Here is a 27,254-nt window from a genome sequence, read left to right as displayed (position 1 = left end):
GCGCGACTTGTTTTATTTTCTTCTCATCTTTGATGTACACCTCATTTCTTCACCAAAGCTGTTCGCCCGGCGAGACAATTATTTGATTCACTGAATTTGTTTCCTATTGCGTTTGTGATTTCCGTGCTCCGTTCAGAAACGGAAGTCTTTGCTAAGGACACAATAAGAGCTCTTTTGTGCAAGGCCACAATGAGTGCATCCAGATATAATGTGCAGTGTTTTCCTGCGCAATGTCGCATTGATTTGCCGTCAGCGGAATTGAAGAAAATCAGAGTCCACTGAGACAGAGAGAGAGAGAGAGAGAGAGAGAGAGAGAGAGAGAGAGAGAGAGAGAGAGAGAGAGAGACACACACACAGAGACAGAGAGACAGAGAGAGAGACAGAGAGAGAGACAGACAGACAGACAGACAGACAGAGACAGACAGAGACAGACAGACAGACAGACAGACAGACAGAAACAGAGACAGACACTCAGACACAGAGACAGACAAACAGACAGACAGACAGACACATAGATAGACAGACACAGACAGACAGAGACAGACAGAGAGAGCACACTAATAGAGAGAGAAAGAGCGAGAGATAGAGATAGAACTGACAGACAACAAAGAGAGAGCACACCGAGAGAGAGAAAGAGACAGACAGACATGCAGACAAAGAGAGAGGGGGAGGGAGAGAGAGAGAGAGAGAGAGAGAGAGAGAGAGAGAGAGAGAGAGAGAGAGAGAGAGAGAGAGAGAACGAACGAAAAAGAGAGAGAGATGGAGCGAAAGAGAGAGTGAGAGAACACACACATAAAGGAACCTGTAACCCAGCCACATTATATGTTCATGATGACACTCACATTTCATGTCTTCACGCCAGCAGCCACAATAAGGAACATACACACACAAAATAATTAAGAAAACAAAGGTACAGTTTACGGGCAGTCATAGACTAAACGAAACATTTGCGAGAGACTAAAATTGATGATAAATGAGAGACCAAAAAGCAATGTACTCACGTTAGGTCGAAACGTCGCTGTTATTCGTTCCGTGTTCGTCATTTTAACGTGAGTACATTGCTTTTTGGTCTCTTTATTGTTCCCTCTCACGTGCAGTCGCCATTGTTTAATACTTTTGATGATAAATGGTTCAGGGACTCATCTCTGAATAATTATTGTTATCGCTTCAAAATTGGAGCAAATTGTGTCAAAACGTGGTCTGATTACTGTATTTGAATATTTAAAAATAAATCAAAACAACATAAAACATAAACAAAACAAAGAAAAACTCGTGCTAATCTGGAATCACACAGCAAGCCATGTACTGTATTCTCTTTGTAAAACTATATAATATATATCAAACCGTATAAATTCAGCTTACACATAAATTCATGAGGAAAAAGAGACATTTATTGAGGTTTTTTTACATTTAGTCAAGTTTTGACTAAATGTTTTAACATAGAGCGGGAATCGAAATGAGGGTCGTGGTGTGTGTATGTGTGTGTGTGTGTGTGTATGTGTGTGTGTGTGTATGTGTGTGTGTGTATGTGTGTGTGTGTGTGTGTATGTGTGTGTGTGTGTGTGTGTGTGTGTGTGTATGTGTGTGTGTGTGTGTGTGTGTGTGTACAGCGATTCAGACACAAAAAAACTACCGAACTGATTTTCATGAAACTTTACATGAGGGTTCCTGAGCATAATATCTGAAACCCGGTTTTTTTCATTTTTCTGATAAATGTATTTGATGATGTCATATCCGGCTTTTTGTCAAAGTTGAGGAGGCACTGTCACGCTCTCATTTTTTAACCAAATTGGTTGACATTTTGGTCAAGTAATCTTCGACGAAGCCCGGACTTTGATATTGCATTTCAGCGTAGAGGCTTAAAAATTAATTTATGAGTTTGCTCATTAAAGTTGTCATTAAAATCGATTTTTCCCAAACAGATTTAAAATTTATTGCGTTGTATTCCTCATCTTCGCCTGAATTCAAAAATATATAGATATGTCATGTTTACTCCAGAAATATGCTCAGAATGAAAGGAAATAGGTTCAGTAAGTACTGTCTCTGTTTCTGTCTATAATAACTGCTATGGCTTCTCAAAGGAAGGCCCGAACATACAGACACGTTAAAATTAATATTAAAAGTCCTACGGTTTTGAGCCATTAAGGACTTGAGTGTTTGTCCGCTTTCAAAAAGAGGAAAGAAAGAAACAAAAAATAAGGAGAGGAGGGCAGGGGGTGGGGTTGAGTTGATAATGCTCTGTGGAATTTGTTAAAATGAAAAGTAGTTAAGATGTTTCTTGGTAAGAATTATAAGTCTGTATTCTATATCTTGAATAACGGGCTTGTAATAGACATACAGACACACCAAAGCCGCCAGACCACATCACAAACAGAACTCTACAGTCCACAGGTGTTGCCCCCTCCCCCCCCCCCACACACACAGAAGCCGTATATATATATATATGTATAGATCTATAAATATATAGAGATAGATGACAGTGTATTTTTCGCGTGGCTATAAATTGATTCGACCTTTGCACTTTTACAGTGAGGACAACTTACGGGTACAAGGAAAGCGTTCTGGACAGTGCAGTGACATTCTAAAAATATTAACGTAGTAACGGGAATATGGATTGACGCCACACGAAGGAAGGGAGAAAAACGCAAAACACTGGAGAAGATAAGGAAGAGTTACTGGGAATGGATCTGGGAAGATGAACAGAAAAACCAAAATTCTCATCGACCAGGTTGTGTCCGGGGTGTACCTGAATATGGCCACCAAATTTGAAACAGATCCATCGAGAACCTTGGGCGTGCATCGCGAACACACAGACACACACACACACACACACACACACAGACACAAGTCGTATACACACTCACCTATCTCGTATAATTATACGACTTGTGTCTGTGTGTGTGTGTGTGTGTGTGTGTGTGTGTGTGTGTGTGTGTGTGTGTGTGTGTGTGTGTGTCTGTGTGTTCGCGATGCACGCCCAAGGTTCTCGATGGATCTGTTTCAAATTTGGTGGCCATATTCAGGTACACCCCGGACACAACCTGGTCGATGAGATATTTCAACACGTGCTCTCAGCGCGCAGCGCTGAACCGATTTTGGTTTTTCTGTTCATCTTCCCAGATCCATTCCCACTAACTCTTCCTTATCTTCTCCAGTGTTTTGCGTTTATCTCCCTTCCTTCGTGTGGCGTCAATCCATATTCCCGTTTCTATTTTTAGAAGGTCACTGTCGACAACGCTCAATCCATATTCCCGTTATACTATTTTTAGAAGGTCACTGTCCCGGCGAAGCCGGGTATTACTCTTCCTTATCTTCTCCAGTGTTTTGCGCGTTTATCTCCCTTCCTTCGTGCGGTGCGCCGGCAAAGCCGGCGTACACGCCGGGTCCCCGGCAAAGCCGGATCCCCGGCAAAGCCGGGTATTCGGATTGACTTCTTCCCGGCGAAGCCGTACCCGGCGAACGGGTATTCATCTAGTAAATATAGATATAGATAGATATATACGGCTTCTCTGTGTGTGTGTGTGTGTGTGTGTGTGTGTGTGTGTGTGTGTGTGTGTGTGTGTGTGTGTGTGTGTGTGTGTGTGGAGGCAACACCTGTGGATTGTAGAGTTCTGTTTGTGATGGGGTCTGGCGGCTTTTGTCTGTCTGTATGGTCTGGCCTTTGAGAAGCCATAACAGTTAAGATAGGGCTTAGAAATAAGCTCTAAAATTCTCAATCCCGTTTGAGAGGACTTCGCCTTCAAAGGTGATTGTGGCCGGTGTCTGTCTCTGTCTCGCAATTCACCCGGCGAAGCCGGTTATTCCTCTAGTATGATATGTTTGGATTAAAAACAACCTCAGAAAGTTAAAAAGAATAGAGATACAGAAAAGCGTGCTATCCTGCTTAGCACAACCACTACCGTGCTATTCTGTCAATTTAAGTTACTGCCGCCATTCAGTGCAACGCCGAGCGGTGGACTGACGATGCTACGAGTACGAGGCCTTGGTGACAAAGTGCAGTGCGTTCAGTTTCATTCTGTGAGTTCGACAGCTTGACTAAATGTTGTATTTTTGCCTTACGCGACTTGTTTTGTTTTCAATCGATTTTAAAGTGCGCCACTGGAGTGAACTTATAATCTGCCGCGGCTTTTCGGAGGTGCCAATGCTGTCTCCGTTCCACTGAATAGACACTATCACATGGATACGACTATCTTACATGTTGCATACGGCACGTACTTAAATTTTCTTGCGGTTTTTCACAAACAGCTTCAAATCAAAGACACAGTCGTGTCTTGTTTTTCTTAAAAAATGCGCGGACAGTGCAAAAATCGTATATAAGGGGACATAATTGACTCGTACACTCGCACTGAGGACGGGTTGGATACATAGTTATTCCCCTTAGACTGAATCGGTTAGGTACACAACTGGTAAAGGCACACAACAAAGAATATCTACGGTACTTGCAGAGTAAAATAATACGTAAGGCATTCAAGACGTAACTCTCAGAGAAAAAAATGCATACAACACAGACCTCACAGAGTAGATGAATAACTTCAAGAAAAAGACGCAACAAAACACACACACATCAGTAACACACAAACACGACTGAACACACACACCCAACACGCAAACACACACACTCGCAGACACACGTGCAATTTAAATTAATCGATCTATAATAAAGATAGAAGTGGGCGCAAAGCTTATCTCAGAACCTGTTCTAATAATTACTACATCTAAAACACACAAAAATTAATAATTATGGTAATACTTCAGTTGGACAGTTAATATACGCTTATTTCTATACATATAAATATGAAGACGAAGAACAGGGACAAAAGTACTTGGGATATTACGGCCCTTATTAATTTTATCCTATTTTCGCCCAGAAAGGCTTCATCATGATCTTGTGAGGCCCAGTGGTAACTCAGTGTTGTGGCTGTGTCAGTCCTTGATGGCACATTCGCATAAGTTGAGTATATCTACAAACAACTTGAACGTGCAAACATAATAGTTTATGCACATAAAAAAACGTCTGCTCCATGTTACAGGACAGGACTGCAAATTTGATCAACAAAAGTTGAATGGTGACAAAGCCATGATTAATTTAAAAAAAACAACAAGGTTATGATGCAATTATGTGCCTTTGATCATAGGTGTTTCTTATGGGGGAGAGAGAGAGAGAGAGAGAGAGAGAGAGAGAGAGAGAGAGAGAGAGAGAGGAGAGAGAGAGAGAGAGAGAGAGAGAGAGCGAGAGAGAGAGAGAGAGAGAGAGAGAGAGAGAGAGAGAGAGAGAGAGAGAGAGAGAGAGATGGTTTTATTTCAGATTGAAGGGGGACTTTAACCTTCAACGATCACGCTTTGGACTGCACATTCCGGATGATGTGAGTTCAATTAAAAAGTATGGGTCGTACACGACCCACGCCATCCGATTAGGGATAAACATTACTGATAAAACTTCCTGTTTAATTCCGTGGTTCGGCCACGACCCACAACATCCGGACCGCATAAAATTACGTCATCGTTTCAGTGTTTGTTTACAAAGATAATTCTTAAAATAACAAGTCGCATAAGGCGAAATTACTACATTTAGTCACGATGTCGAACTCACAATAAAACTGAACGCACTGGATTTTTTCACCAAGACCGCATACTCGTAGTTTCGTCAGTCCAACCGCTCGTGGCAAAGGCAGTGAAATCGACAAGACAGAAGTAGTGCGGTAATGGTCGCGCTGAGCGAGATAGCACGCTTTTCTGTACCTCTCTTCGTTTTAACTTTCTGAGCGTGTTTTTAATCCAAACATATCATATCTATATGGTTTTGGAATCAGGAACCGACAAGGAATAAGATGAAATTGTTTTTAAATCGATTTCGGACATTTTATTTTAATCATATTTTTTATATTTTTAATTTTCAGAGCTTGGTTTTAATCCGAATATAACATATTTATATGTTTTTGGAATCAGAAAATGATGAAGAATAAGATGAACGTGATTTTGGATCGTTTTGTAAAAAAACAGAAAATGTAATTACAATTTTCAAATTTTTAATGACCAAAGTCATTAATTAATTTTTAAGCCTCCAAGCTGAAATGCAATACTAAAGTCAGGCCTTTGTCGAAGATTGCTTGGCCAAAATTTCAATAAATTTTATTGAAAAATGAGGATGTGACAGTGCCGCCTCAACTTTTACAAAAAGCCGGATATGACGTCATCGAAGACATTAATCCAAAAAATGAAAAAAAAAGGTCTAGGGATATCATACCCAGGAACTCTCATGTCAAATTTCATACAGATCGGTCCAGTAGTTTACTCTGAATCGCTCTACACACACACACACACACACACATATACACCACGACCCTCGTCTCGATTCCCCCTCTATGTTAAAACATTTAGTCAAAACTTGACTAAATGTAAAAAAATGGTTGAAGGGAAAGTTCCATTATATAATATATTATGGTGTTTGAGGATTACATAAAGTCTCAATCGTCCACGACCAGGAAGCACCGTGAAGGAGATTCCTTACAACGGAGAGCCACCTCTTCTCAAGTTCTCAGTCAGTCGAGCGTGACTACTTCAGTGAAATCTGCAAATAACTGCAAAAACAGCTGTCTTAGAAGGAACCAACACGGCTGTATAAAGGTTTTTTTGGTGTCAATTGTTCACAGTTGACGAGTCACACACACACACACACACACACACATTCGCGCGAACAAAGCAGTCAAAGCAGATAACACAACCGCACTCAACAGAAACATCAGAAAATTGCGTCGTCTGCTGCGCCTCCGGCTTGCGATTGCGACGTCATTGCTAAGTTTTCATTTTCTTTCATAAGCAACCTCAAATTAGATGCACGACTGAATACACTATTTGCAGACCTGCTTTAATTGTGTTCTGTCTTGTTTCTGAAACGCTTCGTGTGAAGAAGGACCGTGCAACTTCTTTAAAATGAAAGTTACCTTTGAAACTCTCTTCACCCGGAGGTGTAAAAATGGCGGCCTATCGCCGGTTTCCGGTTTGTGGTGTTTGGATTGATTCAGAAATGGAGAGTCCACTCTGCTTGCCTCAGGAATTGATTTGTTTGTTCCTGTAAGCAGGATAACGACTCCATGACTGGTGATACGATGAAATCGGATTTTACAATGGATTCTAAATACCGATCCGAAGGACGACTTAGTCTACCGCGGAGGCGAGTTACCACAAAAACTGCACATGAAAATGGAGATTTCGAAATGGAACTCTCGCTTGCGATCAAAGAAAGCTTGAAATATGCCAAAGAAAAAGAAGGACAGTTGAAACGTGTGGACAGAACAAGTCCTTTACTAAATGGTGTTCAGACAGATGAATCATTTTCTCGGATGGCAGGGAAAATGCTGAGTTTTGCTACAAGCAGTGATCAAGGACAGCAAGGGTCTGAGGAAATTCAGCAGTTGAAGGATTTGCTTTTGATTCACATCGAACTCATCCAACATCAACAAGAACTTTTAGCAAGGAAAGACAAGGAAATCAGGTTGTTGAGAAACGAAAAAGACACAGTAAGTGTTGAAGCTGACGTATTGTTTTTATGTGTACCAGTTGGTCATCTTTAACGAGATGTTGGCCTATGCTTGGTATGTGCTTTTATTGTGGCCAGAGCGCGAAAATGGCTGCGCGGTCGGAGTAGGGCGCATACTCGACCAAGGGACCACTTGCCTCGTGTTTCTTCCGTCCAATTAGTTACAAACGGTAGCGAAAGTCACGTTGTATCACAAACTGCACATTGGTGGTGTGCTGTACGTGTACATTTGTAAAAATCGTTGAGCTGTAAAAGTCGACTAATTCACGAGCAGTAGTCACCTTACGTAGATCTATGTGTTGTTGTTTTTAGTTTTACTGGACACATGCGGGCATTGTCGGCGTAGCTTGCATAGTGTGGACTTGTGAGAGAGATCGTCTTCGTTGATCCGAAAACGTTAATGATTATGTCAGTTAAGGTTAGGGTTCTAGGTTCTTTCTGTGATCTGTGCATTCCTGAAAATGGGTCAGGTTTTGAACACACTACTCGATTGGATTGGTACCTGGATTTATGTAGGCTAATGTTATTGTTGGCATTCGTTTGTTTACAGAAATATCCCATGTTGCTCATGCATAGATCGTTGATTGTTGTCGTTTTATTGTTGTTTTGACAGGGGTCAGTGTTGTTGAATGTTATCCATCTTTGGCGGCCATTTGTGATACTATTTCGAGTTTGAAAGCAGAATGTAGTGTTGCTGTGTCGTCACTTCTGCTTTCTGTGATCACATGACTGATCATGTGACTTAATCGGATGCTTTTCTTGGTGTCTTAAAATTACCGTGTCAATCGACTACCTTATAGGAAATAAATATATCTTTTATCCATAATTATATTAAACAGAGTGAAACTGTGAAATAGCGATTTGATAGAAATAATCGTAAATTTGTCAACATATGGTTATTAGCCTCACTTTCTTTTTTCTTTGCACGTGAGCCTCAGGTTTGACACAGCTATCGCAGTTTAGGTTGTTTTGTGGGCTGTGATTCTGTATATAAAGCCTCTTTGTGATTTTTGAGACAAATGGCAGGTCGTCTGCTTCGGCTCAGCCTGGCTCGGTAGCCGGCCATTTGCGCTGATAGTGTGATATAGTCACATATACATATCAGCTGATATTGTGATAGTTGCAAAGCATGCTTAAACAATTGGCTCAGATGCTCCTTCCCTACGACATTTCCCTCCGATGGGGGCAAAGGTTTTACGAAAAGGTAAAGTTCCGCGAGGAGCAGGCTTTGACACATTCGAGAGCACAAAATGGACAGCAGATAAGCGTGGCTGGTTGACATGTTTGATGTTGTGTCAGTAGCTTTGGCATTGTTCGGTTTGTTTTCAACAAGAGTTTTATGGGTGACCGGTGTAGAAGAGGGTTGGCGTGTTTTGTTTGCTTTTTTTTTTTAATGATAAATCTGTTTTGTTACGGAAACCCTTGGTTCAACTATAAGATAATAGAGACGCATTGATTCGAGCAATAATATTACGGTGTCCTTCCGGGCCAAAAGTGTCAGCGCACCAGTAATGGGTAGCCTATGGGTTTTTTGTTGAGTGTCGTGCAAAAGAAACAGATTGATTCTACTCATTCTATCTTTTAGTTGTTGTGACATTTCAAGCTTCTAAATGGGCAGGGGTCTCTGGTATGAGAGGGCAAATGGGCCCAAAAGGAGAGCTCATTTAAGGAGGGCAAAATAAGTGAGGGCGCCTAAACTCAGCGCTCCAGTTAAGGATTGATTGGCTGGTAAAAATAGTTAGCCAATCAAATCACATTTCTTAAGATTCGCGCTCCAAAAAGGAGGGCGCAGTTTAATTGGCGAGCGATAGATTCGCGCTCCAAAAAGGAGCGCGCATTTATTGAGGGCGCAGCTTATCGTTATGGGGCAAATAGGCCCAAACGGAGCGCTCATTTAAGGAGGGCGAAATAAGTGAGGGCGCCTAAACTGAGCGCTCCAGTTAAGGATTGATTGGCTGGTAAAAATAGTTATCAATTTTTGTAGATGCACGCGCATTTATTGCGCCCGTATGTTTGGATCGCGAGTTGGTAAAAAACTTGCAATGGAAACATTGTCGGAACGGAGACCATAGTCATTGCTTGCCACCATGGCTTCACGAGAATACAGTTTTAAAGACACCCCGACTAGATGTAACGGTGATCTCAAAGTGTTTGTAAACAAATTAAAAATTCCACCAGAAGACCAAGAAGTCGGGATTGTTTGTGTTGATAATCATTGATCTATCAGTTTACTGTCAGTGTAGTGCGCCTTATTCATTGCCGTGGTTCGACAATATTGTGATGTGTGTGTGTTTGTATGTGTGTGTGCCGGTGTATGTGTGTATGTGCGCTTATGAATATATACATCTGTGAGGGGTTTAGGTAGAATATGTGGGTATGTGTATCAGTGAGTGGTTGATGTGGGTGTGTTTTAAAGTCTTAGGTATGACCCGGCCGGGGTTCGAACCCACGACCTCCCGATCACGGGGCGGACGCCTCACAGGTTTGCAAACTATGTGCCAGTCAGCGACAGTAAGCATAGGCAAGTGAATGTGCTGACGCAAGGAATTTGCAACACATCCAATTAGAGTATACAGACACGGGTCAACCAGTCCAAGCAATGACCTCATAATGCCGGCATGTGGCAAGGTAGTTGTTAGATTGTCAATTTTGTCTGATGGTATTTGCCCAAAAATATACTACTGCTACAGAAAAAGACTGGTTTCGTTCCGACAATTTTTCCATTCCAAGTTTTTGGACAACGCGCGAGTAAAATGTCCTCCTTTTTGGAGCGCGAATCTATTGCTCGCCAAATAAACTGCGCCCTCCTTTTTGGAGCGCGAATCTTAAGAAATGTGATTTGATTGGCTAACGATTTTTACCAGCCAATCAATCCTTAACTGGAGCGCTCAGTTTAGGCACCCTCACTTATTTCGCCCTCCTTAAATGAGCGCTCCGTTTGGGCCTGTTTGCCCCATAACGATAAGCTGCGCCCTCAATAAATGCGCGCTCCTTTTTGGAGCGCGAATCTATCGCTCGCCAATTAAACTGCGCCCTCCTTTTTGGAGCGCGAATCTTAAGAAATGTGATTTGATTGGCTAACTATTTTTACCAGCCAATCAATCCTTAACTGGAGCGCTCAGTTTAGGCGCCCTCACTTATTTCGCTCTCCGTAAATGAGCGCTCCGTTTGGGCCCATGTACAAAGTATTTGCAGATGATACCAAATTGTATGATGTACCCCAGCATTACTAAACAATTATACACCATGACATTGATAATCTCCAGAAATGGTCAAATAAATAGAATTCGTATTTTAACGTATCCAAGTGTAAAGTCCTGCACGTGGGCAAAAATAATCCCAGACGTGATTATTCAATGCGTTTGCACTCAATCTCCCGACCCTTAAATCGAGAAGGCTCAGAGACGACCCGATACAGACCTGTAAAACTCGTGTGTGACAGTTTTGATACTTTGACAGGTTAAAGGGTAATGTATGTTTAATAGCAGTGTTGTTGCCAGTCTTCGGTCTCTGACGCATTCCTTTCTGATTTGACGCATTGGACCTAGCCTTGTCCGGTCAATGGACCGATAGTTTTTACGTTTTAGTGGTCAACTGACCGATACATATTCGTACAAGGCGGACAAGGTCTGCAATGAATGGAATGGGAGTTGCAAGGTCGGAAAGCAAAGAAAATGCACTGGGTGCCGAGTCCGTGTTTGTCATCATTGACACTTGAGGCTGCGTTTACGGAAATACCCGATCCAGCCGGTGTACCTATTTACCAAAAACGGCGCAAACAGCGGAAAGTTCATCAATATAATACTACGGCATGGTAATGCGAAGATCAGGCAGGATCCCTACATTCGCATACCGGGCACTGTATTGGAAAGGGTAGGCCAGGAATGTCAGGCTCCTTCTCTGCCAAAAATCAGCAAATGAGCGCCATACACTAATTTCTGTGAGAATCAGATAATAAAGTGTTATCATTGTTCAATGGAATTATTGTCATTTTTGCGTAAAAAGATTCTCCGGACTAAGTTATTTTGCATTGCATGTATCAAAGGTATGGCGGTACAATTTGGACCTATTGTTTTTTAAAGCCAGGACATTTGGACCTATTGTTTGTTTTTAGGGAGGTCCAAATGACCTATTGTCTTCTTAGGCTGGCAACAACACTGTGATAGTCCTACATGTCCGCCTTGTGTGTTACAGCTGCACTGTCGCCTGGTGAAGGCAGAGAAGCGTGTGAGTCAGATGAAGCAGAAGGAAGACCTGCTGGAAGCACAGATCGCCAGTGCCAGGGAGATTGCTGCAGAGGCTGCTGTGGCAGTACCAGAGCCTGCAGAAAAGAAAGTGTAAGTTTGTCCCTGTGTCTTAATACTTCTGCTTCTTTGTTGTAGACTGCAGACATGAACAAAGTGTAAGTTGGTTACTGTGTCTTAAACTTCTGCTTCTTTGTTGTAGACTGCAGACATGAACAAAGTGTAAGTTGGTTACTGTGTCTTAAAACTTCTGCTTCTTTGTTGTAGACTGCAGACGTGAACAAAGTGTAAGTTGGTTACTGTGTCTTAAAACTTCTGCTTCTTTGTTGTAGACTGCAGACATGAACAAAGTGTAAGTTGGTTGCTGTGTCACAACATGTTTAATTCTTTGTTTTGGACTGCAGACAAGAACAAAGACTTGCGTTTGCTGTTGTGTCTAAACATGTTTGCTTGGTTTTGGTCACATCATGACTTTGAGTGTGAGTTTCATTGCAGTTAGCTGAATGTCTGTTTGTTGCCAGTTGGAAGTGATGTGCTCAAAAGTGACAGCTTCACAATTCAAAATTACAACAGAGGAAAACTTGTTACCCTTGTATTTTACTGAGAAAAGTTAGAGGGTGCAGTCATATTCATTAAGGGATAACTTGTGCTAAAGTGAGGTTTCGTTGACAATCAACGAAAGGTTGGCGATTGCCTTTACTTTTTCTTTGCAGGGTATTGTGGGACATGAAGATCCAGGTTTCTATACACGTGTCTGTTCTACATGCACAGCTGTCTAAATTGTTCTTCTCTTCTCAGAGCCAAGCCAGAGCAGTCAGCTAGCAGGAAGAGAAGACAGAGGCAGCCCAACAAACTCAAGAGACCGGGCAAGCCGAAGAGGCAGAGACTGGAATCAGACAAAGGGTCCGAGTCGGCCACTTCTGTGGAGCAGGATGAGTCGTGTGCTGAAGACAGTGACAGTTCCGAGGATGAGGATGTTGAAGACAGCAGCCGGGGGGAGGGCGGGGACAGTGAGGGGGACGGGGGGAAGGACGAGGTAGAGAGGGAAGACGAGGGGGAAGATAGTGAGGAGGACGACGATGTGAAAGACACACAGGATGAGATCAAAGACCCGCACCCAGCACCTGTGTTGCGGACAGAGTGTTTGTACCACGTGGCGTGTTGTGTGGAAACACCGCCCGAGGAGTTGGTGGAGTTTCCTGAGGAGGAGAAGGAGGTGATCACTGGAGATCTGGGTAAGTCATTCCGGTCATTTACAGTGTTAGCGGTGCATCCTTTGTACTATAATTGGTAAAGCACTGAAACCCACCCTGGGCACCACCTCCATAGCAACCACACACCTACAACGGCCACCGCACAAAAATCCTGTCAAATTCCACTTCCTATCGCAACCACCTGTCTACAACTGTCAAGTTTTGGTCGTTTCCTTTTGGCTGTTATGAACAGGTTACACTGTGTTTGGTTTAGATAATTGTTTCACCCTTGGATTGTGGTTTCAGTTTTTGTTTGTGATGTGTTGAATGTTCACTTCGGAGCCAAAGATCTTGAACTGGTTCGTACTTTGCTTTTGATCAAGTGTTCCATCTTGTTTACGAGTGTCTCAGCTGGGTCAGACATGTATGTGTTTGGGGGGGGGGGGGGGGGGGGGGGGGGAGGGGGGGGTTGATGATAAAGAAAATGAAAAGTGATTAAATCACCTGGTTACACTCATATTCAGGAGGGTGATTAAAAGATTAGCACTCACTGAATCAGCAAACAAGAATGGTTAGTTAATGGACAAGAAAACACATTCACAAGCATGTCAATCCATTGGTCTTTATGTTCAACATACAAAGCAACCATTAATTTTGATTCCTTTCGGCCATGTTATTGATACCTACTATCGATCCAAAGCGTCCCATTCTTGTACACAAACGCCACACAAGGCTACCTTGTCAAACTGATTATTTGCAGAACCCCCGCTTATTATACATCGTTGGAGAAAGGTCAAGGACTAAATTTTGATCTGGTGCACAAGACTTTCATAGAAACCCAATCATAACGGTTGTCAGAGATCGAGTTTTGCTCATCTTATATTAAAATTGTTTGTTTCTCCACTATTAAGACCATTTGTGACCTGTTCTCACAAAATGATAGATAAGTTGATTTTTAACATCCTGTGATATGTATAGCAATCCCTCTTTAAGATGATGTAAGTTGCAAGTGAGTGGTAAAAAAAAGACTTTGTGACATTAGTTTAAAGCTACAAACCAGCTTGTCAGCCATTTTGAAAAAATCAGTTTTAAGTTGTCACACTGAAAACAGGTATTCTTCCCTAGCAACCTAGGTAATACATGCTTCATAGCTTATTAAATGGTGAGAAATAGTATAAAAGAGCATAGAAATGATACCAGAAAGAATTTTTTTTGCCGTTACAACCGTTATGATTGGGTTTCTATGAAAGTCTTGTGCACCAGATCAAAATTTAGTCCTTGACCTTTCTCCAACGATGTATAATAAGCGGGGGTTCTGCAAATAATCAGTTTGACAATGTAGCCTTGTGTGGCGTTTGTGTACAAGAAAGGGACGCTTTGGATCGATAGTAGGTATCAATAACATCTTTCTTTCTTTATTTGGTGTTTTACGTCGTTTTCAACCATTCAAGGTTATATCGCGACGGATCAATAACATAAAGTTTAACACATTTTTAGGATGATTTTGACTAAATGCAGGCAGTATAAGGTAAATGAAACATAGTTCTCTCCGAAACAGCAAAAAAGGGAATTTCAACCATATTGACCCTCACCACCTTATTCTGTTTGCTGAGCAGCTGGCCGCCAGCGACTTCTATCATTTTGTGAGAACGGGTCACATTTGGTCAACGCACTTGTGAATGTTGTGTTCTTTTGTCAGAAATTCAATGTTCCATTAAATAACCTTCTTTTTTTTTTATTCTGTGTTTTAAAATGTAAGCAGTTTATCTGTTTATGGATTTTTATAAACACTCACACAGAAAAAAAGAATTCGTAGCTTGGCACTGGTACTGTGTTAGCCTGAGTACTGTAGCTTGGCACTGGTACTGTGTTAGTCTGAGTACTGTAGCTTGGCACTGGTACTGTGTTAGCCTGAGTACTGTAGCTTGGCACTGGTACTGTGTTAGCCTGAGTACTGTAGCTTACCACTATTGCTAACACTGTGTGTGTGTTACGTTTCAGTAGAAACTCCCGGCTGGAGAATCAACGTGCTCACCAACAGATACCAGCTTGAAGGAACAGAAGTGAGTAAGACTGGTACTACTCTGGAATCCCCCTCATCAGACCTCAAAATCTGAGGAACCCCCACCCCCTTTTCAGACCTCAACAAAATCTGAGGAAATCAGGTCTTAAAAAGGAGGGAGTCTTAAAATGGGGGTCAATTTACAGAGGTTATAATCAGAAAATCTGAGAAAACAGTGTCGTAAAAGGGAGGAAGTCTTCAATCGGAGGGTCTTAAACGGGGGTTCCACTGTAAATTTATCAATCTTCACTTTCAAGTAGGTGTTAATTTCAGGGGAACTTTTCAGGTGTCACTGTCTGAGTCATTTTGCATGGACAGTTTAATACTGAAGATATGTATGACAGATTACTTATGCGTGTTCAATTTTTGTTTGCAGAATATTACAGATGAAGCATATCAAAAGCGACATCAAAAGCACGAAATGGAAGAGAAAAGAAGAAAGAGGTAAGACATGCACGAATGGCTTTTGGAAGACAGGGAAAATTTATCAACACTTCAGGGATGTCGTTAGGCGTCGGACATCGGACATATACCAAAGAAAATCCCCAAATGTCCGATTGACATTGCTGCATGTCGGTCAGATGTCCTATCGGTTTAGCCTGAGCGTGGTCATTGTCCGATATGTACTCCATTCCTTCGGACAGCGCGATATTCGTTAATTTTCATTTCAAGATACAAATCTTCTAAAAGACCGAATGCTCTTGAAGTTGCCAGTGCCGCGTGCGGATCTTTTCTTTTGTCGGGAATTATAACCGTCTCGGTGCAGCGCACTGATCTAAAATAGTGGATTATTTTTAGATCAGTGCATGCTACAGGAGTACGGGAGACAACTCCAACTGACTAAATTTGTCGTCTGCTTTTGTTTTCGATACGAGACGAAGCACTGAATTATGCCGCTGAAAAAAAACTAAAGCGAGAGAAAGATCTTCTCAACAGCTGACAGCAAATGAAGCAAAAGATGCTTTCAACAGCTCCAATGATGCAGTTACCTGTTCTTTTTTTCATATATTCTGTCGACCTCTAGTCATGAATATCTTCTAGTCATGAAAATGCAACCCATTAATGATCATTTGTTTTCATCTTTTCAGTATTTCATTAGATCAAACCGATCATTTTGTTTTTCAACTTGTATCCAAATCATGCAGTTTGTAATCAAAGTAAGAGCTCTGAAGTTGTTCATGTTGGTTTCTTTTTTGTGGTTTCTAACATTATATGCACACTGTGTTGATGTATTTACTATATTATGTGTGTGTTCTACAGCGCGCGCGCGTGTGTGTGCGTGTGGGCGCATGACTTTGGAACAATTCCATGGAATGTGTTATAAGCTGTTTGACGCAAATTCATAATGTCCTATTAAACTTTCTGAAAGCGGTCAAATGTCCTTTTGATGCTGAAGAACTCGGGACATTTGTCCTATAGGTATGAATTTGTAGCAACATCCCTGACACTTCCCTGATTTTCAGATGGGTTTGGCTGTTAAGTTTTCGCGCCAATACATCATCTTTTCATGGAATGTTATCTCTGTCTTTATATATATATATATATATATAATGACTCATAGCAAGAAAGAAGGTTCTAGTAGAAGACTGCTTTTTGACTCACATGCGAAGCAAAAGTGAGTCTATGTACTCACCCGAGTCGTCCGTCCGTCCGTCCGTCCGGACGTCCGTCCGTCCGTCCGGAAAACTTTAACGTTGGATATTTCTTGGACACTATTCAGTCTATCAGTATCAAATTTGGCAAGATGGTGTATGATGACAAGGCCCCAAAAAACATACATAGCATCTTGACCTTGCTTCAAGGTCAAGGTCGCAGGGGCCATAAATGTTGCCTAAAAAACAGCTATTTTTCACATTTTCCCCATTTTCTCTGAAGTTTTTGAGATTGAATACCTCACCTATATATGATATATAGGGCAAAGTAAACCCCATCTTTTGATACCAGTTTGGTTTACCTTGCTTCAAGGTCAAGGTCACAGGAGCTCTTCAAAGTTGGATTGTATACATATTTTGAAGTGACCTTGACCCTGAACTATGGAAGATAACTGTTTCAAACTTAAACATTATGTGGGGCACATGTTATGCTTTCATCATGAGACACATTTGGTCACATATGATCAAGGTCAAGGTCACTTTGACCCTTATGAAATGTGACCAAAATAAGGTAGTGAACCACTAAAAGTGACCATATCTCATGGTAGAAAGAGCCAATAAGCACCATTGTACTTCCTATGTCTTGAATTAACAGCTTTGTGTTCCATGCTAGGTTTAGTTATTTGACCTTGACCCTGAAGGTCAAGGTCATGTAAAGGTCAAGGTCAAGCATGTGAGTCGTATGGGCTTTGCCCTTCTTGTTGTGTTCTTGATGTCAGTTGACTGATTGATATATATTTACTTTTTTCTCTACACAGGACTGTCAGTAACAAAGCGGATGTTTGATAAGTTCTGTGCATGTGTTATCGGACTGAGTTTGTGTTTTGTTTATTGACAGATGGGACATTCAGCGCATGCGAAAACAGCGCGTATTTGAGAAGTTCTGTGCAAGTGATATGGCATGAGTTTGTGTTTTGTTTATTGACAGATGGGACATTCAGCGCATGCGAGAACAGCGAGTATTTGAGAAGTTCTGTGCAAGTGATATGGCACTGAGTTTGTGTTTTGTTTATTGACAGATGGGACATTCAGCGCATGCGAAAACAGCGAGTATTTGAGAAGTTCTGTGCAAGTGATATGGCACTGAGTTTGTGTTTTGTTTATTGACAGATGGGACATTCAGCGCATGCGAGAACAGCGAGTATTTGAGAAGTTCTGTGCAAGTGATATGGCACTGAGTTTGTGTTTTGTTTATTGACAGATGGGACATTCAGCGCATGCGAGAACAGCGAGTATTTGAGAAGTTAAAGACCCAGGAAGAAGGAGCGGGTTCTTCAGCACAAGAGACTCAGCCGCCAAAGACCTTCTTACCTAAGCTAGAGGACTGTGAGTCATTGTATTACTCTTTTTCTTTAAGCTTGAAAATCATACAATTTTACAAGCAGAAGTGAAGTCAGATAAAGGACCCCACATTCATACTGTTGCCTCAGCATAATGCTTCAAGTTGTAACTGTGTGGGACTTGGTTCGTCCAAGTCTTTGAAAGGCTGTATTCAGACCTGGGAACCCATACGATTTCGCCGTATTTTGTACGCATGATTGTTGAGAATACGCTCAGTACGGTCAGTGGGAAAAAAATACGACGAGAAAAATTCCCAGACTACTTTTCTTCACAAGCCCATCCTGAGGCCGATACAGTAGTTTGGCACATGATTACGTCACTATATTAGCCGCCGTCGAAAAAAATATAATCGGATCGTGTCAATCAATCAAAACAACCAGGCAAACGAAAGTTCGGTATTTGTCGAAATCGGCTCCGAGAATAAACAAGTGAAACAAAGAAGAAAAGTGAAAAAGTTTGAAGAAAAATATCACACACACACAATTTGTAACTCAACACACACATGTAGTCCCGCCCGGAATAAGCTTTTTTGGGATGATTTACAACTTTAGCGCACATTTCGAGCAGACGAAAACACAACATGGCGGCTCTTGCTCCTCCAACTATCGCGAGACACAAAAAAACTCAATCTCGCACGCGCGAGATCCTGATACATCCGGTGTTTCTCTGTACGCTTGTCATGACGACTTGTTGACAAACGAAGATTCGCGAAAGAAAGAGAAAAGCGCCGAGTCTTGAGTAGAGAGCTAATAAAGTACCGGTAATCGCTAATCGAGCGAAATGAAAATCCGCGGCGACTTCCATTAGGTGAATGCTATTCAAGTTTAGGTAATGTTTTAGCCGCATCTTTTTATAAGCCGCAATGCGATTTTTTTTTAAAGTCGCGGCTTGAAGTCCGTCAAATACGGTACAGTTTTTGTCAGTAAAAATTGAAAAAAGCATTTGTTTTAAATGTATAGGTAAACTTAATTAACGGTGTGACGGACGCGCATGAGGCATGTTTTAATCATGGATGTGCAAACGCTGTGTGGAGTACGCTCATTTTTTTGAAAATACTCAAAGTGCAAAACAGGGGTTCCCAGGTCTGTGTATTGATTTAGATGTGTTTACTTCTGGCTGTCCTGTGGTGCAGAAAGTTGAAGATGTACAGTTTCAATTGCGTGGTTCTATCTGTCTGTTGCAGTGACTCACATTGTATGTTATTATCTCTCTGCTTCAGTGTTGCACTGTAATTGTATGTTACTGTCTGTGTTGCAGTGTTGCATTTTATATTACTGGCTCTCTTGCATTTTATGTTACTGTGTGGCTGTTGAAGTGTTGCATGGCATGTTACTGTCTGTCGCTGTGTCATGTTGCATTGTATGTTACTGTCTGTGAGTTGCAGTGTTGTATTGTATTTTACCGTCTCTCTGTTGCAGTGACTCACGTTGAAATCTTGGACGCCGTGGCTGTCACTGCCTTTGGACATGCTGTCCCCCACGTTGAACCTTCGTGAGTATTTCACGGTTCCCTTTGCACACACCTTTCTTACTAAACCTTCTTACGCCTCCAAGATGATTGACTATCACTGGGCTCTCTTCTAAATATTCTTACACAGCACTGTCAATATTCAGAGGACTTTTGGTATGGAAAAGTATGTTTGTCAGTAATTGACACTCTTTCATGAATAATGTGTGTTCTCTTGCTACCATGGAATTCTGAGTCCTGAAATGGATTTTTGTTAAAGCTTAGATTATTTTCCCCTGTAACCAACTTATGTTCTTAAATCTTTCACAGCAGTCCCACTCTGTACAGCTAGTTTACAAGTGATGATAAAGCTATTTTCCTTTTTTTCAGAGAATTTGAACTGCCCTGGGACACGGGTCCTTCATGCAGCTTCACGCGCAAGTCGCATGGTGGCCGGGGCCGTCAGAAATAATGTGTAGAAACAGATGTGTGCACATGCTCTCTTTAACACATGTGAACATTTAGACTTGTAAATGCAGACTTGCGCATACACAGTGACACATGCCCATGCCGTAGGTGACACAGTGAAACACACACATAGTGACTCCTACACAGCCAAGTACACACACACACACACACACACACACATATTGTTGACACACAGTGACACATGCACATGTTGTAGGAGACATAGTGAAACACACACATAGTGACACCCACACAGCCAAGTACACTAACACACACATATTGTGGACATTGGCGGGCCAGTAAGTGACGTTCTCACTTAATCCATTTCCTTTGTTCATCAGCTACTCACCATGATAGGCGTCAGGCATATGTTCGTGTTTCAATGTGAATGACCATCAAACATATTTGTACATGTTTGTTCCATGGGAAAGTGTTTGAGTATGAATGGGCATCAAACATATTTGTACATTTTTGATCGTGGGAAAAGTGCTTGAATATGGATGAATATCAAACAGTGTGTTATATATTTTTTTCATGGGAAAGTGTTTAAATATGAGTGAGCGTCTAACATATCTGCACATATTTGTTCCTGGGAAAAGTGTGTCTGTGGCTAAGTGTATGAGTGTATTTGGTATGTCTTTTTTGTCACTTTTGTCTTGTATTTTGATGATTGACTAGTGAAGATGCACTACTAATTATGAACTTGTATTGTTTTCAACACTCATTAGAGTCAGAAGTTAATGCTCTGCTTTTTTTCTTTGTCTCTTTGATTATGACTCCATAAAAACATTCTTTGTTAGTATCATGTATGTTTTTTATACATTTAGTCAAGTTTTGACTAAATGGTTTAACATAGACGGGGAATCAGACGAGGGTCGTGATGTATGTCTGTGTGTGTATACATCGATTCAGAGAAAACGACTGAACCGATCTTCATAAAATATAATATCCCCGGACTTTTTTTGCTTTTTTAAAAATAATTTATGTCTTTGATGACATTATATTCGGCTTTTTGTAAAAGTTGAGGCCGCACTGTCACGCCCTCATTTTTCAGTCAGATGGATTGAAATTTTGGTCAAGCAATCTTTGACGAAGGCCTGACTATGGAATTGCATTTCAGCTTGAAGGTTTAAAAATTAATTAATGATTTTGGTCATTAAAAATCTTAAATTTAAATTAAAATAATTTTGTTATAAAACGATCAAAAAATAATGTCATCTTATTCTTCACCATTTTCTGACTCCAAAAACATATAAATATGTCATATTTGGATTAAATATTAGCTCTGAAAATTAAATATATGAAAATTATGATAAAAATTTAAATGTCCGGAATCCCTTTAAAAGCAATTTCATCTTATTTCTTGTCGGTTCTTGATTCCAAAAACATAGATATGATATATTTGAATTAAAAACAAGCTCAGAAAGTTAAAAAGAACAGAGATACAGGAAAGCGTGCTATCCTGCTCGGCGCAACCACTACCGCGCTATTCTGGCTGGTCAGTTTCACTGCCTTTGCCACGAGCGGTGGACTGACGATGCTACGAGTATACGGTCTTAGTGAGAGAAAAAAATGCAGTGCGTTCAGTTTCATTCTGTGAGTATGACAACTTGACTAAATTATGTATTTTCGATTTCGCGACTTGTTTTTATTGTTTGAAGAGTACTTGGGGAAAAAATCTTGGCTACCTACATCTGGTGCAAGATTTGCCATGTAGCAAGACGCCAGCAGACACTTGTACACTGCCATCAACCCTCCCTCTAAAACTTTAATTTTTTTCTCAGACTTTAGCCTCTTTTTGCCTTTCTGACTTTCCTAATTAAATCCAGTTCCATGTGGAAAAGGAAGCATTGGTGATATTGGGTCAACTCAGAGTGATGTGGTGCCGCCCTCACAACCATTTCTTTCACTGGATTGTAAGGGTCACCCCAGAGTGACGCCCTCATAACCATAACTCTCACTTACATCCCCGAGTCTCGCTTGATTGAAAAAGACACCCCAGAGTCTCGCTTGCGGCTTTACTGTAAGAGACACCCCAGAGTCTCGCTTTACTGAAAGAGACCCCAGAGTCTCACTTGATTGTGAGAGACACCCCAGAGTCTCACTTGATTGTAAGAGACACCCCAGAGTCTCACTTGATTGTGAGAGACACCCCAGAGTCTCACTTGATTGTAAGAGAGACCCCAGAGTCTCACTTGATTGTAAGAGACACTCCAGAGTCTCACTTGATTGTAAGAGACACCCCAGAGTCTCGCTTGATTGTAAGAGACACCCCAGAGTCTCACTTGATTGTAAGAGACACCCCAGAGTCTCACTTGATTGAGAGACACCCCAGAGTCTCACTTGATTGTAAGAGACACCCCAGAGTCTCGCTTGATTGTAAGAGACACCCCAGAGTCTCTCTTGATTGTGAGAGACACCCCAGAGTCTCACTTGATTGTGAGAGACACCCCAGAGTCTCACTTGATTGTAAGAGACACCCCAGAGTCTCACTTGATTGTGAGAGACACCCCAGAGTCTCACTTGATTGTAAGAGACACCCCAGAGTCTCACTTGATTGTAAGAGACACCCCAGTCTCGCTTGATTGTAAGAGACACCCCAGAGTCTCTCTTGATTGTAAGAGACACCCCAGAGTCTCACCTGATTGTGAGAGACACCCCAGAGTCTCACTTGATTGTAAGAGACACCCCAGAGTCTCACCTGATTGTGAGAGACACCCCAGAGTCTCACTTGATTGTAAGAGACGCCCCAGAGTCTCGCTTGATTGTAAGAGACGCCCCAGAGTCTCGCTTGATTGTAAGAGACACCCCAGAGTCTCACTTGATTGTAAGAGACACCCCAGAGTCTCCCTTGATTGTAAGAGACACCCCAGAGTCTCACTTGATTGTAAGAGACACCCCCGAGTCTCACTTGATTGTAAGAGACACCCCAGAGTCTCCCTTGATTGTAAGAGACACCCCAGAGTCTCACTTGATTGTAAGAGACACCCCCAAGTCTCACTTGATTGTAAGAGACACCCCAGAGTCTCACTTGATTGTAAGAGACACCCCAGAGTCTCACTTGATTGTAAGAGACACCCCAGAGTCTCGCTTGATTGTAAGAGACTTCCTAGAGTGATACACATGCATAGTGCTACCCACAAAACCATAACTCTCCTCTCCACCCAAAAGGCTCAGAAGCTGCACTGACCTGAGTTGTTGGCTTTGCGATCTTCTTGTCTCGTGTGTTAGCTAATGGTTCCATTTTTGCGCTACCTTTGAGTTTCTTTAGGGGCAGGTATGACAAAGTGAACAGACATGACCAAGTGTTAGTCATCATAGGTATTGCTCTGAAGCTTGTCACTGTCATTAATTAGATGGAAACAAGTGCAGTGCAGCTGCTTTGGTTGGGGGTGGGGGGTGCCCAGGTGAGTGGGTGTGCAGAATGAGAAATGGTTGCATTGAAACGCTCGTTTGGCTTACATCTCATTTATACATCTTTCCTGTGTGCAATGACTTGCAGCTCTTTTTTGCCATCGAGTCTCTCTCTGTTCCGACCTTCTTCAGATGCAGTGAACTCAAAACGGATGACATGCATGCAGAATTTTTTATCAAGTTATACATCTTTTCAGAGAAATATTGTCAAGGCTGTACATGTACTTTCTTCTCTCTTTAGTTTTGAAGAATACCTCGGTATGTCTTTTTACATTTAGTCAAGTTTTGACTAAATGTTTTAACATAGAGGGGGAATCGAGACGAGGGTCGTGGTGTATGTGTGTCTGTCTGTCTCTGTGTGTGTCTGTCTGTCTCTGTGTGTGTCTGTGTGTGTGTGTAGAGCGATTCAGAGTAAACTACTGGACCGATCTTTATGAAATTTTACATGAGAGTTCCTGGGTATGATATCCCCAGACGTTTTTTTTCTTTCATTTTTTCGATAAATGTCTTTGATAACAACATATCCGGCTTTTTGTAAAAGTTGAGGCGGCACTGTCACACCCTCATTTTTCAATCAAATTGATTGAAATTTTTGTAAAGCAATCTTCGACGAAGGCCGGACTATGGTATTGCATTTCAGCTTGGTGGCTTAAAAATTAATTAATGACTTTGGTCATTAAAAATCTGAAAATTGTAATAAATTTTTTTTTAATATAAAACGATTTAAACTTACGTTCATCTTATTCTACATCATTTCCTGATTCCAAAAACATTACCCGCTATTACGAGTTAGTCGTGTGACAGAGATGTCTCACGACAGCGTAGCCGAAGTGAGACAGCAGCAGTCGAGTGTGCAAGAAAACTCTGTCACACGACTAACTCGTAATAGCGATTGTCTCACAGCATAGGCATAGACAGACGGAAATTGATTTTTGGGGACAAAATAACAGGCACAAAACAAGACTGAAAAACACAATTGCCCTTTTACACATACCCTACACACGCATGCGCGCAGAAGATAGATTCAATGTGTTTCATGTCTTTTCTGGTTGAATGCATTCAACAAAGTATCGACCAACGTTTCTGAATCTTTCAATGAAAAAAGATAAACTTATTTTGAACTAAACAGCACATACCAACGAAAGCTAAACACACAAACACACGCGCACTAACACAGATTGAATGCAAAGCGCGAACGAACACGGAGGATTTTTGTAGGTCAGGTCGTGGGAAAGTCCACCCGAAATGTTCCACAGGGGAACTGGTTGTGTGTGTATTGTTTATTGTCTCACAGTGTCAGTGATGTTGATGGTTTTTGAGTCACTTGAGAAAAAGTGACTCTATGTAATCGGTCAGTGTTAGTCTGTCCGGCCGGCCGGCCGGCCGTCCGGCCGGCCGGCCGTCCGGCCGGCCGTCCGTAGACACCACCTTAACGTTGGACTTTTCTCGGAAACTATCAAAGCGATCGGGCTCATATTTTGTTTAGTCGTGACCTCCAATGACCTCTACACTTTAACGATGGTTTCGTTGACCTTTGACCTTTTTCAAGGTCACAGGTCAGCGTCAAAGGAAAAATTAGACATTTTATATCTTTGACAAAGTTCATCGGATGTGATTGAAACTTTGTAGGATTATTCTTTACATCAAAGTATTTACATCTGTAGCCTTTTACGAACGTTATCAGAAAAACAAGGGAGATAACTAGCCTTTTCTGTTCGGCAACACACAACTTAACGTTGGGCTTTTCTCGGAAACTATAAAAGTGACCGGGCTCAAATTTTATGTGAACGTGACTCCCAGTGACCTCTACACTTTGACGTCTGCTTTGGTGACCTTTGACCTTTTTCAAGGTCACAGGTATGTCTTGAATTCTTCAGGTATGCATTGTGTTGTGAATAGCAATTTCTTCCTGTCCATCTGATGCCTCATATAATATTCAGAACTGCGAAAGTGACTCGATCGAGCGTTTGCTCTTCTTGTTACACTGCCGTTTTGAAAGAATATTTTTCGAATTTGGGGCACACTTTTGACTTTTGGTTTGTTTATCTCGTCGAATTAACATTCGAGTGTTTCTAAATCAAAACCTTCCAACACTGCTGGTGCAGATTAGACCTGCGGACTGTCTGCGTGCGTGTTAGAGCTGAAGACGAAGCCTCAATCGCCAAAGCGTCACCTATCTGTAGGTCCTGAGCATCGGATGTACATTGATACGTGGTGAGATCCGCACGGAACTGTCTATGCAACTTTTCCTAGTCACAGGTGTAAGGTTCGATCTTTTCTTTGAAATTTCGTCCTCTGTGTACGTAGCAAAGTGTTTCGCCATTTTCGGTTTTCATTGCAGACGACGATAGTGAAAGTAGTACCTATTGTTTTGTTTTGACCTTTCGTATTCAGGGTTCTTAATTGAAGCTTGGTAAAGGGAGCTTGTCGTGTAAGTGGAAAGTTGACGAAGCTTTTGAAAACAGAAATTGAATGAAGAAGAAAATGTGGCTTTCAGTTATATGCAGGAGAACGGGGTTGGTGTTATTCTTTTTCCGTCAAACACTTAGTACACAGATAAAACGTGATTGACTGACCAAGGCCTGTTGGCACACTATTCAGAATGCACAACAAAATGTAACAACACTTTGATACCCATTTTTCTACGTTCGTGATCACTTGAAATGAATACTGAAAACATAAGTGTTTAAGATAGTGACAATGTATGCAAAGGTAAAAATTGTCAGAAATAAATGCACAATCAAAATAATTGATTTCGGCATCAAAGCGTGTAACATATGATCTTGCACACGTTTGCTTTAGTTGTGGCAAAGAAGGGATGCGTGTGACATATAAATATGTTACTTTTGTTTGGATTAAAAACAAGCTCTGAAAATTAAAAATATAAAAATTATGATCAAAATTAAATTTCCGAAATCGATTTAAAAACAATTTCATCTTATTCCTTGTCGGTTCCTGATTCCAAAAACATATAGATATATGTTTGGATTAAAAACACGCTCAGAAAGTTAAAACGAAGAGAGCACAGCGAAACCACTACCGCGCTACTAAACTGGCTCATCAGTTTCACTCTGTTTTGCACAAGCGGCGGACTACGGTCATTGTGAAAAAATGCAGTGCGTTCAGTTTCATCCTGTGAGTTCCACAGCTTGACTAAATGTAGTAATTTCGCCTTACGCGACTTGTTTCCCTCTCTTTTTCTGCCTGTCAGTGTAGTAATTTAACAAGAACTTTATGTTGTAATCATTCTGATCATTTTGCTTCTCTTACAGTTGTTACAAAGTGTGTCTTGTTATCGTGTTCCAGGACTGTGTTAGTCATTACTTGTCATTGTGTACATAACTATTATTGCTGTGAAATAAACAGTAGATGACTGTTATACCACAAGGTGTGTTGTCAGGTGTGTGAATGTTGTGATGCAAGGTGTGTGTTCATGTGTATGTGAATATTGTGCTACCAGCTATGTTATGTGCGAGTATGTTTGTGAATATTGTGCTACCAGCTATGTTATGTGCGAGTATGTTTGTGAATATTGTGCTACCAGCTATGTTATGTGCGAGTATGTTTGTGAATATTGTGCTACCAGCTATGTTATGTGCGAGTATGTGAATATTGTGCTACCAGCTATGTTATGTGCGAGTATGTTTGTGAATATTGTGCTACCAGCTATGTTATGTGCGAGTATGTTTGTGAATATTGTGCTACCAGCTATGTTATGTGCGAGTATGTTTGTGAATGTTGTGCTACTGGGTGTATTTTCATTTATTTATTGCTTGTGGTCCCTGGACCTCTGCCTATTTTCAGAGTTTTTTCTATATTGGAATTCCCATGCCTGGTTATACTACATAGGTTATTTTCATGTGTTTTTGAATGTTGTGCGACAGTGTATTTTCATGT

At 41.3% G+C, this 27,254-nt stretch overlaps 1 protein-coding gene across 3 annotated transcripts; it reads left to right on the top strand.

The window, feature by feature from the left end:
- Positions 1 to 6,981: 6,981 nt before the first annotated feature.
- LOC138981323 (male-specific lethal 1 homolog) lies at positions 6,982 to 22,643 on the top strand. Of its 3 annotated transcripts, none has more exons than XM_070354203.1 (8): positions 6,982 to 7,517; positions 11,732 to 11,874; positions 12,580 to 13,016; positions 14,979 to 15,037; positions 15,413 to 15,480; positions 17,890 to 18,014; positions 19,448 to 19,520; positions 19,866 to 22,643. In XM_070354203.1, the coding sequence occupies exons 1-8, from the start codon at positions 7,092 to 7,094 to the stop codon at positions 19,945 to 19,947; spliced, it is 1,413 nt and encodes a 470-aa protein (XP_070210304.1). In that variant the 5' UTR covers positions 6,982 to 7,091; the 3' UTR covers positions 19,948 to 22,643. The 3 variants fall into 3 exon arrangements, with proteins under 3 accessions (XP_070210304.1, XP_070210303.1, XP_070210306.1); XM_070354202.1 differs by having other exon boundaries at positions 14,976 to 15,037; XM_070354205.1 differs by lacking the exons at positions 17,890 to 18,014; positions 19,448 to 19,520; positions 19,866 to 22,643 and adding an exon at positions 17,617 to 17,721 and having other exon boundaries at positions 14,976 to 15,037.
- The last annotated feature ends 4,611 nt before the right edge of the window (positions 22,644 to 27,254 follow it).

Source organism: Littorina saxatilis, linkage group LG12 (genome assembly GCF_037325665.1).
Source record: "Littorina saxatilis isolate snail1 linkage group LG12, US_GU_Lsax_2.0, whole genome shotgun sequence".
Taxonomy (NCBI): Eukaryota; Metazoa; Mollusca; class Gastropoda; order Littorinimorpha; family Littorinidae; genus Littorina; species Littorina saxatilis.
The sequence above is the reverse complement of the archived record's forward strand: the minus strand, read 5'-3'. Positions and strand labels throughout refer to the sequence as shown.

Bases quoted from the DNA above. Each gene is read 5' to 3' on its own strand.
- LOC138981323 (XM_070354202.1), top strand. From the start codon at position 7,092: ATGACTGGTGATACGATGAAATCGGATTTTACAATGGATTCTAAATAC. The intron at 18,015-19,447 runs GTGAGTCATTGT...TCTCTGTTGCAG, and splicing joins CTTACCTAAGCTAGAGGACT to TGACTCACGTTGAAATCTTG. The intron at 19,521-19,865 runs GTGAGTATTTCA...CCTTTTTTTCAG, and splicing joins GTCCCCCACGTTGAACCTTC to AGAATTTGAACTGCCCTGGG.